Genomic DNA, 14,240 nt, shown 5'->3' with positions numbered 1-14,240 from the left:
CCTGGGCTACTTCCCTCTCCTGCCCTTCAGCTTGTGGGGCTTCCTGCCCTCCCTCTGCACAAACCAGGTGTCCCTTTACCTCGGGTCTTGGTCTTCTTAGCCCACCGCCGCACTTCTCCAAACTGCTCTCTGCTCCAACACCAATCCACTCTGCTTCAACTCCTCCTCTTGTCTGATTGAAGCAGGGGATTTTTATCATGTGACTGGCTTCAGGTGCTTTAATTAATTTATAGCAAAATTTCTTCCCTCTACAGGGAATAAGGCTCCCTTCTAACACTCTCCTGCTGCCCTCTGGCCATGCTGTATCACATTACATAAAACTACCTTAAATTTCAGGATATGTGAGGGGGGGAAAGGATGTTAATCAAAACATGCTTTGCATTTAAAACTAACTGAATCATTAAACAAAGGAAGCATTAACTGTAGTTAGTGGATTGTTTCTGGTTGCTATGGTCATGAGATGCCTATCTTCATCTTTAGGTGCCTAAATACCTTTGAAGATCTGGTCCCATGTCCATCTAGTATTTAGAAATAGTAGATCTTATCTTCTCCCACATTATTTTTATTCCTAGATTGGAAAAGAAATACATGCTTTCCTGCTTTTTCAACTCCCAATTGGTTTCTCAACATGGGATGAATTAGTCTTGGATTGCAATAAAGAAGTGCACATTTCTAATTACCAATGACTGAGTTAAAATCAGTATATTTTTAAAATCTTGCTATGAAGCATCTGGTGCTGGCAAGTGTTGGAGACAATATACTGGACAAGATGAACCTTCAATCTGATCCATTCTGGCAATTGCTATGTTCCTGTCATCAGTACAGATTTCTTTCTCCCCCATGTGTGCATGCGCACACATGTATACACACACTTTTCATTTAAACATTAATAAAGTCAGAAATTCTTTCAACTAAAGCCTAAAGTTATTGGTCAATATTTTTAATAGTGCAATATTAACAACTCTATATTAATTTATCCACTTGTTCTTCATGTCTGCACTATTTTAAACCATTATGATTTTGGTGCATATAAATGTCAGTGTTGATAAAATATGTAACATTTAATTATTTTGGCCCATAATTGTAACATAAAATATGAAATGTTTCTGGCATTAAGACTCAGACTTAGTAAAAATAAGATAATCTCTCAAGCTTCATCCACATACCAAACTCCACTCACTTGTGATGTCACAATAGACTTTTTTTCCTCAAACCTTTGTAATAGGTCATCCTTTTCTTTGCAAGTTATGATCATTGGTGAAATCAGGTTCTTTGCAGAGAAGATATAGATAGGCTCTGTTGGTTTATCCAGGATTCTTGATTATAGCAACCGTAGTCTCCCAATGGCCTGTGATTCACAGGTTGTATGTAATAAGGCTATATCTGGTTTTATACATACCCAGAGATCCACCACTTGTGGTTCTGACCCATAAGCATCTTGATTGCTTATGGCACCTGTGGTTGCAGCCATGCAATTAATGGTAGCATGATCATTGCCTCACTTAATGAAGGGAGGTTGCTAGCTGTTCTCAATAAAATAATCATTATTTATCTTACGTATTATTGTGTTAAACTAGTTAAAATTATGGTAAACAAACCAGATTTGGCCCAGTCGTCCCCTCAGACTTAAATAGGAATTCCACAGACATGCATTTCAGATGACAATTGGACCAATACAGCCAGATGTTTAGCTAGTGGAAATCAGCATTGACTTCAATGTAGTTCCACTGATTTACACCAACTGAGTGTCTACCCATTGTTTCTGTATTTGTACAACTACTGCACATATAATTTCTCAGCAAACAACTTAACTTCCTGAGCTCCAAGTAGTATGTCAATTGCTCAGAGCAGGCTACCACAAATATTAATTTTGCTGTTGTCAGACTGTAGAGAGTGTAAAATCAACAACATGGGTAAATGTCATGTTTGACAGTAATATTTAAATGATCTCCCCACTTCCTCTTTAATATAAAACCTGATGGTAGCTGTGTTTAACTGTTCTAGGAATTGTGCCCAGAAGGACTCATTATGTGAGTAAAGGACTTTTAAAATACAAAAGCACTAAACATCTATTTTCCTGAATAAAATTCTGGAAAGAGGAACATTGCAGAGGAGCAAACTCAACCTTGACTTCAAATAAAACTTTGTGATGAGTACACAGCTACACTGGAGCATTTCAACATGTTTTTATCTCTTCAGCCGATCTGCACCATATTGTATTTTACTAATGCTTTCTCCTTTCTGCTTGATTGTATTGCTATGCTGTGATCTTGAACCTTAGGTGGAGAGTTGATGAGTTTGTGGAGAGGTCCTGGATGTATGTCTCATCTGCTCTGGGATCACCCTATATAATGAGGGTATTTAGCTGTAGAGTGAATAGACGGGAAACAACAGAATGAGACATTGCTAACCTAGTGAATCAGGATTACAAACACATGTCAAATGTTCAGTGATTGTTTTCTTAAGAACTGTGACATACTGTATTCTATATCCTGGTGAAGAGGGTTTTCAAAGCTTTTAAAGATGGAGGCTGTAGCGGTACAATATACCAGATGAAATACCTGATTTTGTTTCATTCCTTTTTCTCATTGCAAGAGTGTGTAATCAGATCTGTGTTTATTGCACTGAAAAGGATTAGAAGAATCCAGCTATCTGTTTCTAAAACAACGTGGAGAAACTTTGAGGTTAATTATTCCATTTACTTATATCAGGGAAGGCAGGTAGTATTATTGGGGGCAAGGGAGGATACAAGAAACCCATGACCTCTTGCTTCCAAAATCTATACAGACTTTTGCATTGACTTGAGTGTCCTGCCCCTTTCCAGGGATACCATAACATGACATTGTTGCATATGTGATCTTTATAAGACTAAAGCAGCACAGAGCTTTTAAACTACATTTTAAGATGTTGATGTCAAATCAAGGGTCAGACAGACCATTTGGATAGCATCATAATTAATTTGGATCATTAGGACTTTAATTCTTCAGTATTCTCCAAATCCTTTACCTGAAATGCAAATATTTCCCTTCTTTATATCCCCCTGATCTCAGACTTTTTACCATTTGTAATTTATGGGATACCTGAATCTCACCTCAGCAGTAGAGGCAGGAAGCTGGTAGAGACTAACTCCTCACCGCAGAGTTAACTCAAACTCTTACTCAGGTGTTGTCCCTAACCCACATTCTGCCAACACATACAAACTGTCTCACCCAAGTTCATTGGAGCTAGGTAGAAGATGTACTAGCACTTGGGTGCCATTTTAACTCAGGCTGGTAATCTATCCCCTTTCTAATAAGGATGTAAGATAAGAGAACTGCAGAAGTTGCACAACGGGTCAAATTCATTTCTGGCATAACTCTAGGTCGTGGAGATCTACCAGAAATGAATTCTCATTGCCTCCGTGTAAAAGTACTGATAGCTGGACAGTGGCTGACAAAGCCTGCCATCCTGGCTTTTTCTTACTGACTTCAAGTAAAGCTACCGTGGCAAGTACTAATGAGGCAGCCTCCTGTCTAATCCTATTGTCCATATAAATACTTGGTTAGCTATATAATGGAAGGAAAATGAAAAACAAAAAGAAATGAGAGGGAAGGAGCAAATTAGCTGGCTGAATGATCATTATCATTATTAGTCAAAATTACAGCTCTTCGGGATCCAATCTCCTATTTTCAAGGAGTACCAAACAAATGATGATGATACATTAGATTAGATGTCATGGGGGTCGGGGGGAAGGGTGGGTCATTAAAGGTAGGTTGAAAAACAATTTGGTATATTACACTAATAAGTAAAGGACATTAATTAATTAGGTTTGATTCTATAATGGGTCTCAGTGTGGGTGCAGGGCTGTGTCCATACAGAGCTCCTGGCAGGATCACGGTCTTAGTAACTAACAATAGTAAAATGTGTATTTAAATGAGAATTAACTGTCACAGGCCCGTTCAGTTGGAATTTTTCATTTTTTGTACAGCAATCTCTCCTATTAACTATGAGATTTAATAAGGCACAATATTACCCTATTCATTCTTATATATGTAACCCACACAGCTCCTGGTGTGGTGTTCAGTGCCCATCTAAGTGGCACTGAGACCACTTAGAGAGAAAGATTAATGAGTCTGCTTTAACAGCTGTGTGGCTTTTAACTCATGCAGTCGGGGCTCATGTACTAAGTTCCACAGATCCCAGGTTTGATTCTGCCCACCGATGACCAGGGTCTGTCGGTGTTGCATATAATTATAATGTTGTTGTGTAATATGTTAAATTCTACTATACAACAAGGATAGAATTTTAGCAAATGATAGCCCAGAAAAATATAATCTTGTTTCCTTCATGTTAGCACTGTGAACTGAAAACATTGTTCATCTCGGAGCTGCCTCTGGTTTGTCTATGACTTTCTGCTAGTGGTATGCTCCATAATGAACACAATAGTGCTGGTACAGTCTCAAAGGAGTCAGACACAAAGGAACTATCACCCCTCCACTCTGTGCAGGAGGTGCCTTTACAGGCCAAAATCACATTGGCCTTTTTTGCTCCCCACTGTCAACCCTGGTCTCCTTTTGGATTACTGCTTTCCAGATTTCTCCCAATGTGCGTTGGGTTATTTTTACCCAGGTGTATTACATTAAATTGCATTTTTCCATCATGAATTACATTGAGTCATTTCCTACCCATATTTCTAACTGCTGTGTAACTTTGCAGAATTTCTCTGTCCTCACTGATGTTTGAAACAACTTCCAGTTTAATGCCATCCGCAAATTGAATTAATGTGCTGTTTGCTCCACTTTCCAGACCATTAACAAAGATGATAAAAATATTTCCTGTGATTTCAGAGAGATCATATGAAGCAGAGATGGGAAACGACCTTCTAAGTTATCTGCTCCATTCCCCTTTCAATGAAGGTGCGTTCCATTCATTATATCGTTTGTATTGCCTGCAGCATGATACAACTAATTTACGTCAAAAATCTTGTACTGTGTGGTTTGTCCAGCCAATCAGCTTTCATTTGTGGTAGGCTTTAATTCATTGTAGGACTCAGGAAAGAGACACACGCTTCTATTACATTGATAAACTGTGTGGGATTCAATGCTGTGAAAAAGTCTTCCTCATTCTTAAAAGGAAACAGAAATTTACTTACACATTGTAAAATAGAAAAAAATAGACTTCATAGTGTCTTTGTCTCTGGACACAAAAGCCCAGATACCATGATGGATATGGAATTTGGTATAGGGTTATGTACGTTTGTTTGTTTTTCAGTTTCAAATAAGGGCTTATTCATTCTTCTAGGCATTTTATGATCTTGAAACAATATCAAAATAATTTAACAATATCCACAATATAATCGAGTTGAATGCACACATTATGCAGGCTTGCCCACCTCCTCAAAAACCTAACAAGCCTTGTCCAACATGTATTCTTCAAACCACCCCCCTTCCTCATACTTACTGGGGGAGGGGGGGGTGAATTTTTGCAGGGGCCTGGAAGCTTAGCAGAGTTGGGCTCTGGCGTGCCAAGAACTAGAGCAAATTACAGAGATGAAGAACCCATACAGGAAAAAGTCCTGCTAGCAGCCACCCAGCACTTAAATCAAGGTGATTGTATCTTGAGCCTGTGAGGGGGATGGATAAATCCCACACCAGATAGGAAAGGGTTAAAGAGCAGCCTTGAGGTCAGTTAACCCCACTCTACTATACCTGTTCTGAGTGTTAGATTTAAGATAAGAAAAGCCCAGAAGTTGAGGGCTGTTGGAAAAGGAGAGCAGATAAGCTGTTCCTCTGTGGGGCAAGGAGCTTGGCTCAGACAGGGGTGCTGGAACAATTTGTATAGTGGGGGTGCTGAGAGCCATTGAACCAAACTGTAAACCCTGTATATAATGGAAACCACTTCAATCCAGGGGTTGCAGCAGCACCCCTAGTTCCAGCACCTATGTATGACCCAGACCAGGGATTATAGGAGGACTATGGCTTTCTAGAGCCTTTGCAAAGAGGGTAGGCCTGGCCTGGCCTGGATGGCTGATTAGAGAAAAGCCAAGGATCCAGTCTCTAAGTGGGAAGTCAAGCTGTTGTAGCTAGGAACCTGCCTGTGAGGGCTGAAGGCTGGGCTCGCTGGACTGTTTTGTATGTTTTGTTTTCTATGTTTGTTTGGCTTTGAACTAAGTGACTCTGTTACCCCAAAAGAGGTTGAGTGCTTTAAAGTAGCTTGGCTGGAGTACGCCAAAGAGTATTGTGCGGAAACTGATGCCAGTCCCAGCAAATATTGCACCCGTCATGAGGGGACACTGAGGGACAAAGAGAAACTATCCCAGAGTCCCTCGCCTAGCCCAGCTGCATCATTGCCACACAGGGAAAGAAGTAGTCTCTCAGGCTGCCTGGTTCTAAACCGCATATAGTGGTTAAAATGGTTAAAACTGACGCTTTGGATTCTACCTGGAAACTAACAACCAGCTAATACAGTCTATGAAGTACTGGTGGTCTGTGATCTTGATGTGATGCTCCACTGAATAAGTTATTAGCTGGATTCTTCACTAGTTTCACTTTCTGAACCATCTCTGGGTGTAGCTCCATATCAATCACATTGCAATAGTCTAGTCTCGGTGTTACAAAGGCTGCCTTTCACCTCTAGGCTGCCTTTCACCTTTAGGCTGTCTGGTCTAATTCGTCTCAGGTTGGTAGCCATTATTGTTTGATGGTTGGTCAATGGGCCTGTTTTGAGATATATTAAAGGTCTCATTCCAGAGGACCAGCATCTTCCCCATAACCAACATTTTAATTGTCACTCTTGTTGGCAGTTTCAATAGCGAGGCCAGAGACCAAATGGATGTGGAGACTGAACTTTTCTCTCCCTTTAAAACTTTGCTTGCTTGCTTGCTGATTGACTGATTGATAACGCCTAGGAGCCTTTACTTTGCTTCTCTTATTGTTTCCAATCAGGAGAGGGAGCAAAAGTATCAAAATATTCTGAGAAGAACTTCTCTTGTTTTATTTCACACCCAACTCAAACTAGGAAAACTGGTAATCCAGCTCACAGGCTCTCACACACGTACACAAACCACATTCTTGCATGTATTCCAATCTGTTTCCTCGAACCAAAAAAGAAGGATAGACTGAAATAAACTCCTATATTCTTATCTAGACTGAACAGCTAAGTCTTCTGAGATTTAACTTTAGTCATCCCTCCCCCCCAATAGTCTGTGTCCAAGTTAACATGCTTCATAATCTAATCATATATACCTGTGCTATCAAAAGTGCCAATTTTTCAAAGGTTAGATCAAATAACTAATTCTTTTTTGAGCAAATTGCATTTCTCTCCATTTGCTTTCCATTTGCTTTATGTTGTAAAAGCTTTCAAAGTCATCTAACAGCTTCTAAGGCAAGGAGATTGCTTATCTGATTGTTAATAGAGTTGTCACTCAAAAACCTAGGAAGAGCAAGTTTAGCAGCAATGTTAGCATTTAAATAATGCTGGAAAATAAAAGGTGCAAAGCCATCAGATCATGACTATGTAAAAGCTGTGCATTTAGGAAGATCATCAGCAGTGGTGCAAGTAGAAATCATTTCTTGCTGGCATGCTGCACTCATGGGAGAGACACAAAGGGGGGGCATGTGACCCCCCCACATGACTCCTCCCAGCCCAGGGCCCCACACTCTCCCCATCCCCTCCTCATGATCCACATCCCACATTACCGGGGAGGGGGCTCCGTTCTCCTCCCACTGCGCTGGAGACGTCTGTTGTACAGACCCCAGGCAGGAGGATTCAGGAGACGTGGCTGCGTGGAAGGGCTGCGGGTGGGGCTGGGGGCTCTACAGCAGCCACGCCAGAGGCGCTGCCGGCATTCTGCTTATTTCCCCGCTGCGGTTCTCTGCGGCTGCTGTACTGCCCCCAGCCCTGTTCTCCAAAGGGGATTCTGTACAGATGGAGGAGATGCAGCTCCATGGAAGGGCAAGGAGCGGGGTGGAGTTGGGCTCCTTTTCTGTCTTTCTGGTACGCTATACCAGCTATAAATGTCTTACTGGTACAGCGTACCGGACCATACCACCATACTTGCACCACTGATCATCAGTGTTTAATGTTAGAAGATGTTTAATGTTACGTGTTTGTCAGTGTCAAATGTTTCTTCTTTGCTGTTTCTACAAACTAGATCCATTTGAAGGCATATAGCTGCAAAATCAGCTGATTTTGTACCTATCTTGACAACTTAAAACAACGTTGAGACTTTTCTCCATTGAGAACTAACAAGTGGGAATGGGTGTGGGGGGGGTATATTTAAAGATTTTTCCTTATCCCTAATAGATTCTGGATCCCTATCTAATCTAGTGCTGCTTTCTGGTGGGAGTGAACAGTACACCACAGTAGTCAAGGAGAGAGGACAACTGACTCCCTCCCTCCCTTCCATCCTGGGATCTCCCAAGGTCTGGCACATTCTCCTCATCATGAGTCTTTGCTTTGCTCCTCCTAGCCTTCAGGCTACTACCCTCCCCTTTCTGCAATATCAGGGTCAAGAAAAACTCTTCTGCTCCTCTGAGCTCTGTAAGGGCTAGGTTTTAATGCTATTGCATTATACTGGTGCAGCTGGCCACCACCGGAAGGCTCTGTGCATGGAGAGGAGTCAGCCAGTTGCCCCTTGATGCCTCAAAGAGGTCACAGGCCCCCGCCATGACGAGCTCAAAAAAGAACACTAGATAGGGAGGGGACTGGTGTAGTTATGCCACAGGAAGTTATGGGGAGGCAAGAAAAGATCCCACTCCCAGCCCTCGCACTTTCTAGAGATTTGTGAACTTTAGCCTAACGTTTGCTTCCATGACACAATCTGAAATCAAGTGAATTGTATAAGGCTCAGTAAGCAGTCAGGTCTGTCAGGAGAAGGCAGCACACCATTGTATTAGCACTGAGTCTGCTCCAGAAGCTGAAAATATTGGCTTCACACTGAACATGCTCACCATAAACGTTAGCATAGTCACACCCCAAACAACATTGCCTTGTCTCATTTGTGTGGTCATTCCCACACTAGTAACTTGATACCTACCCTCACCAGCTTTGCCTGATCTTAGATTGCATTCCTAAAGTAATGCTGATATGTTTTTAGACTTCTAGCTCCTAGTGGTTGAAACCAACACAATACAAAAACTAGCACTCCAGTATGTACTAACAGAAAAAAAACCTGAATGAACAATCTGCATGTAAACTGCTTTAAATGTAATATTTTCACAGCAAATACTGTTTCCAGTAATTGTGTTACTTTTTGTGGACCTTAGCTATAAAATACACACCTGAAAGCATTTTCTCTTCCATTCCTCCTATTTATTCCTATTTTTGAGTAGGGAGTCTAATTGGTACAATACCTGTAGCACTCTCTCAGTGCACTTCATCTTCCCCAATACGCCCACCCTTTGTCATTTGTATGGCTAGAATTATTCCATGCTGTCGCTCATTACCAAATATGGTGTCAAATGTAAGGATCTCTGAAGAAATAAAAATAGCACATGCAATGGGCCCACACCGAACTCTGACAAGCAAAGTACACAATTTTTTTCTCCCCCCACACCATCTTCAAAATGTTTCTGTAAAAATGTAAAGGCTCATTAGTGTTAATAAAGACTGTGGAATTTTCTACTGCAGTAATAAAGGAGAACATTTTGATTTGAAGTCATACAGCTTTTGTGTGAATGTAGCACGCACACAAGCTACGAGATTGCTAGCACTGGAGATTAAAATCCTCTCTCCATAAAACAGTAGTGCGAGCGTCCTCCCTCTATCCAGGTGATGTTTATGAGTGGGATCATCTCTAAGATTGAGAGGATCATTCATTCATTCTCCATGTTTACTCTGTCCTTAACCTCCCTACTGAGCCTGCCTGTATGGGTGCCAGTTAGCTGCCAGTGGTGAGGGTGTTTTAGTTTCTGACCCATAGCGGGAGGGTTGAGTCTCTGGCCCACACATAGTAGGTGGATAAGTGGTTCATCTGCCAGCATGCATATGGTGTTTATAAATGATCTGTGGCCCATATTGTAAATGTTAGATTGGGTAAGGTAAGGAGTGCCTAGTTTATAGGTGAAGGATGAGGAGGGACACAAGAGCAGAGTTAAGGCTAATGTTGGAACAATCTTCTAGTGTCTAGAGGTTGGCTCTGGTGTGGGATTGTTACATTCCATAAACACTGTTTTAATGGGCAATATGTTCCCAACACTGACTTTCTTAATCAAGTCTTTTATCTGGGAATTTCATCCATTTTTAAGTGGGGGGAGGGGGAGAACTACTCATAACTCAAAACTTGTTGAATGGATTTTGCATGTTGACTTAGTAAGACCAGTGTTTCAGACATACCGCTCAGGAGAGTTGGAAGTTGTGCTCGAAGAATTTGTAACTTCCATAAAGCATCCAGTGTTGTTGTTGGGGTATTACAATGGGTTACAAGTAACTGGTTTGAGCAGAGCCATATTTCAAACATCACTGAAATTACAAGTACCACCATCATCATCTGAAGAGGTCCGTTTTAATACTTTACACTCACCATTGTATCCTTAAGCATAGAGACTCTAAAAGTGGGTAGGCAAAACTGACACCTCATACTATGAACAGATTCCCCAAGCAAACATTTGTAATTTTTGATTACTGTATTTGTTTTAACCATGTTCTAAAACAGGGATTCTCAAGCTGGGGGTCAGGACCCCTCAGGGGGTCACGAGGTTATTATATGGCGGGTCACGAGCTGTCAGCTTCCATCGCAAACCCCGCTTTGCATCCAGCATTTACAATGGGGCTAAATATATAAAAAAGTGTTTTTAATTTATAAAGGGAGGTCGCACTCCAGGGCTTGCTATGTAAAAGGGGTCACCAGTACAAAAGTTTGAGAACTACTGCAAGTGAATCTTGGATCATTCTATATAAGTTTAGATACGAATAGGCCAGGTCTGTCCCAAAAGCCATAAAGTCTGACAGTCATGCCACCTTATCTCCTTAAACATAGTTGGAGTTCCTTGCTGGGGTCCAGTGATGTGAGCTGCCACCTCATCCCTCATAGGTTTAACATGGTAGTGCATTCAAAATTTCTAGTCTTCAATGGTCAGCAGGGAAGAACATTTACCAGGATGGTCACAGAAACAACAATAGTTTTGCATCTTTAGCCACGAGCTATATTACCTCATTTTGCCCTTGGTGTTGAAAAATCACCACTGGGGAGATGATACCCACCCTCACACACCCTGTCCACCTTGGGATAAGCATGGCAAAGGAGAGTAGTGCTGGGAAGAATGGTGGATGATCTGTGAATTTTCTTAGGTGTTTTAAAGCAAAAATCCCAGTGACAAAAAGCTCTAATAATAGATTCACATTTTGTAGTGTCTCATCACAAAGAATTTTTTTTAATGTAAGCATAGATAGGGTGGAGCTTTTTAACTGTCACAGGATTTAACAGGGATACTACAATTGCTATGGAATATATCAGTCCTCCCAACATTAAAGAATTTGACTTTGAATAATTTTTAAAATGTTAGCCAGTGTTCCTACTAGTGACCCAGTGTATGAGTTTTCCATGAGGCCTGACTATTAATGTTATTTTGACCTCTATTGACAATGTCGTTTCTGAGCTATGCAGGTGAAATTTTTGAAAAGTGAAAGGTTGCTACTTCCCTCCTGAAGTCCTATCATTTGAAATCTCCCTTCCCACACTACGTCCCCCCCAAACTTGCCTCACACTAACCAGGAGATATTCAACATATCATCATAATAAAGAAGAAGAGAAGGGAGGGTTTTCTAATCGGGCTTGCAAAAGAAACAGGTTCAGCTTTAATGGCAGAATCACTACCACTTTTCATCTCTAGGTGTCAGTGCTCTTTACAAAGCGTTATTCCTGTTTTAGAGGAATGTCTGTCTTTCCCAAGGCCACACAGCAAGTCAGTGGCAAATAGAACAGAATCCAGGCTCCTGACTCTGTCTTGGACACTATCCATTGGACCACACTGTAGTGTCACCATAACCCAGCATTCATGGGATGGGGGAGAGAGAAAGCCATTGTCACTTTAGTTAATGGTATCAAACAGTTTCATCCACTTTGAAATAAGTCCAATAACAAAAAAGAAGATATCTATTTAATTAATTCATTAGCCTGGACATAACAAGGCTGGTAGATGCACTGGTTATACTGAGGCTTGTAGATGTACATCCAGGTCAGACCAAGTTAAGATGATTTATAGAGCTTATGCAGTGTGATACAAAGCTCTTTAAATCACCTTATTTAAAGGTGAAGTCAGCCTGACACATAGTGGCTGCCAATCACTAATCATACATTGACATGGGAAGTGCCCCTCACAGGTTGTTATCATCGCGTGCTGGAATTATGAGAGGGGAACTTGACAGGCTGACTCCATGCAAGTCCCTAGGTTTTTTCAGACTGGAAACAAAGAGAGCATTTCAACAAGTTCTCAGATAATTAGTGAGAACAATGGGACTGCATTTTCTGGAAGCAGATGGAAAAAAAGCTCAAAAATCCTTCCATTAAAAATAATCACATGGGAATCTTTTACAGGGATGTGCTAAGATTTTAATTATAAATGTCCTCATCTACAGCAAAGCTATTATGGCCCAGCAAAGCTTCCTGATGTACTGGGGAATCAAACCTCTGTGGCACTCTCCGGGTCAAGCTGCCCTCCCTATACCCACAATAGCAAAGATTAAAACAAAGAACTCCTGTGGTTCTGTAAGGAGCATAAACCAACCTTTAATTCAGGGGGTTAGGAATAAACTTTCCCTGGCAGCAGGAGATCCCATAACTACTCCTCATCCCTGCTCTAGCTCACACTGTGGATCCCACAGGGCTGCTCCGCCTTCTCCCTCTATGCCCTATTTCTGGGAAACCTCATTTGTAAACACAGCTTCTACTGTCCCCTTTGACTCATCCCTCACTCTAGACCCACACAGTCAGGCCACGTCTAAATCTTGCTACTCCTTTCTACACAACATCTTTCTCACCTGGCCTTTTCTTTTTGCCTATGCAGCTAAACCTCTGGTTCAGACCCTCATTATCTCATCTCTGGACTGCTGATCTTGACAAATGCCATCTATCTGTTAAAAAAACTGTATCAAAGACAATTTACCTGGCTCATTGCCTTAACCATGTCTCTCTCACACATACCCCTTTGCAGCTTTGCCCTGGCTCATCCTTCTCAAACAATTTGTCTTCATTTTTAAGGCCCTTCCTGGCTTAGACCCACCCTCTGATATGGTACTGAGCTATCAACTCCATCCCAGCTCTGTAAATAATGCTGCCTTTATCCCCGTTCGTCCAATTTTTCATCAGACACCTTTGTGCTTCCTTCTCTGCTGCCCTTATTCATTGGAGGAGCTCCTGGCAAGGATCCAGAAAGCCACTACGTTATCTTCCTTCAAAACTCTCGTTAAAACTTGTCTTTGCTGTGATGCCCACAAAACACTTAATAATCGTTAGGCAACTGGTGTGAAATGGCTTCTGTTAAGAACACTGTTCGTAATGATCTCACTGTTCCCATACTCTTTCCACTGTCTGTCTTTTATACCCTTCTGCTGTTCATCTTCTTACTTAAGATTGTAAGCACTTTGGGCCCAGAACAGTGTTCGCTATACATGAATACTGTGACCAGCACAATGAGACCCGAATCCTGTAGGCACTAATACAATACAAACGAGAAATAACAATAAGAAATGCACACTTCCTTGCACTTCCCTGTGAAGCAGCTGTTAATGACCACTTTTGGAGACAGGCTAGATGGGCCACAGATCTGATCCAATATGGTAATCGCTATATACTGCGGGCTGGACTGCCTCTCCCTTTCACTGTGCGGATGGAATAGAGTCTCTTCTCTGTTTTTAACTCCCTGCCTCCCTGTTTTTCTCTTTGTTTCACTCTCATTCTGTCATCCCTCTTTTTTCCCCTCTTTGCATCCTTCTGGGATGGGAGGAGAGGTTCTTATTTTTAAGATTGTTTGCTAAGTCTCTCTGATGTAATCTTCACTTCGACTTTCCCTTGCTTCTATCAAGCTGGCCACTTGCTGCTGATCCATTAGCCTGTCTTCCCAGCTCAGAGGGCCATTTTTGGGTCATAGTTGTTGACCAGCCTTATCAATAATGCAGAAGCAGCAATATCAAGTGTACACTGTTCCCCACAACCAGACTCTCTGCCTCACACCCAAACAGGGCAGATCATAATAAAGAATAATCCTTTCATCCTTTGCTGACATGGCCTTCAAGATTTGTGCACTAGGGTTTAAAAGCTTTAT

At 41.5% G+C, this 14,240-nt stretch overlaps 1 protein-coding gene across 6 annotated transcripts in view; it reads left to right on the top strand.

The window, feature by feature from the left end:
* PHACTR1 (phosphatase and actin regulator 1) overlaps window positions 1-14,240 on the top strand; it is a 423,459-nt gene that overhangs the window by 119,750 nt on the left and 289,469 nt on the right. For 4 of the 6 annotated variants that reach the window (XM_037893141.2, XM_037893145.2, XM_037893142.2 and 1 more), the window contains one exon: window positions 4,827-4,895. The exons of the other annotated variants lie outside the window; for them this stretch is intronic. In XM_037893141.2, coding sequence (XP_037749069.1) covers window positions 4,827-4,895 — 69 coding nt within the window. The remainder of the gene's footprint in view (window positions 1-4,826; window positions 4,896-14,240) is intronic. 6 annotated transcript variants of the gene reach the window in all.

This window comes from Chelonia mydas, chromosome 2 (assembly GCF_015237465.2).
Source record: "Chelonia mydas isolate rCheMyd1 chromosome 2, rCheMyd1.pri.v2, whole genome shotgun sequence".
In the NCBI taxonomy this organism is placed as follows: domain Eukaryota; kingdom Metazoa; phylum Chordata; order Testudines; family Cheloniidae; genus Chelonia; species Chelonia mydas.
This window is presented reverse-complemented; position numbering and strand designations above follow the sequence as displayed.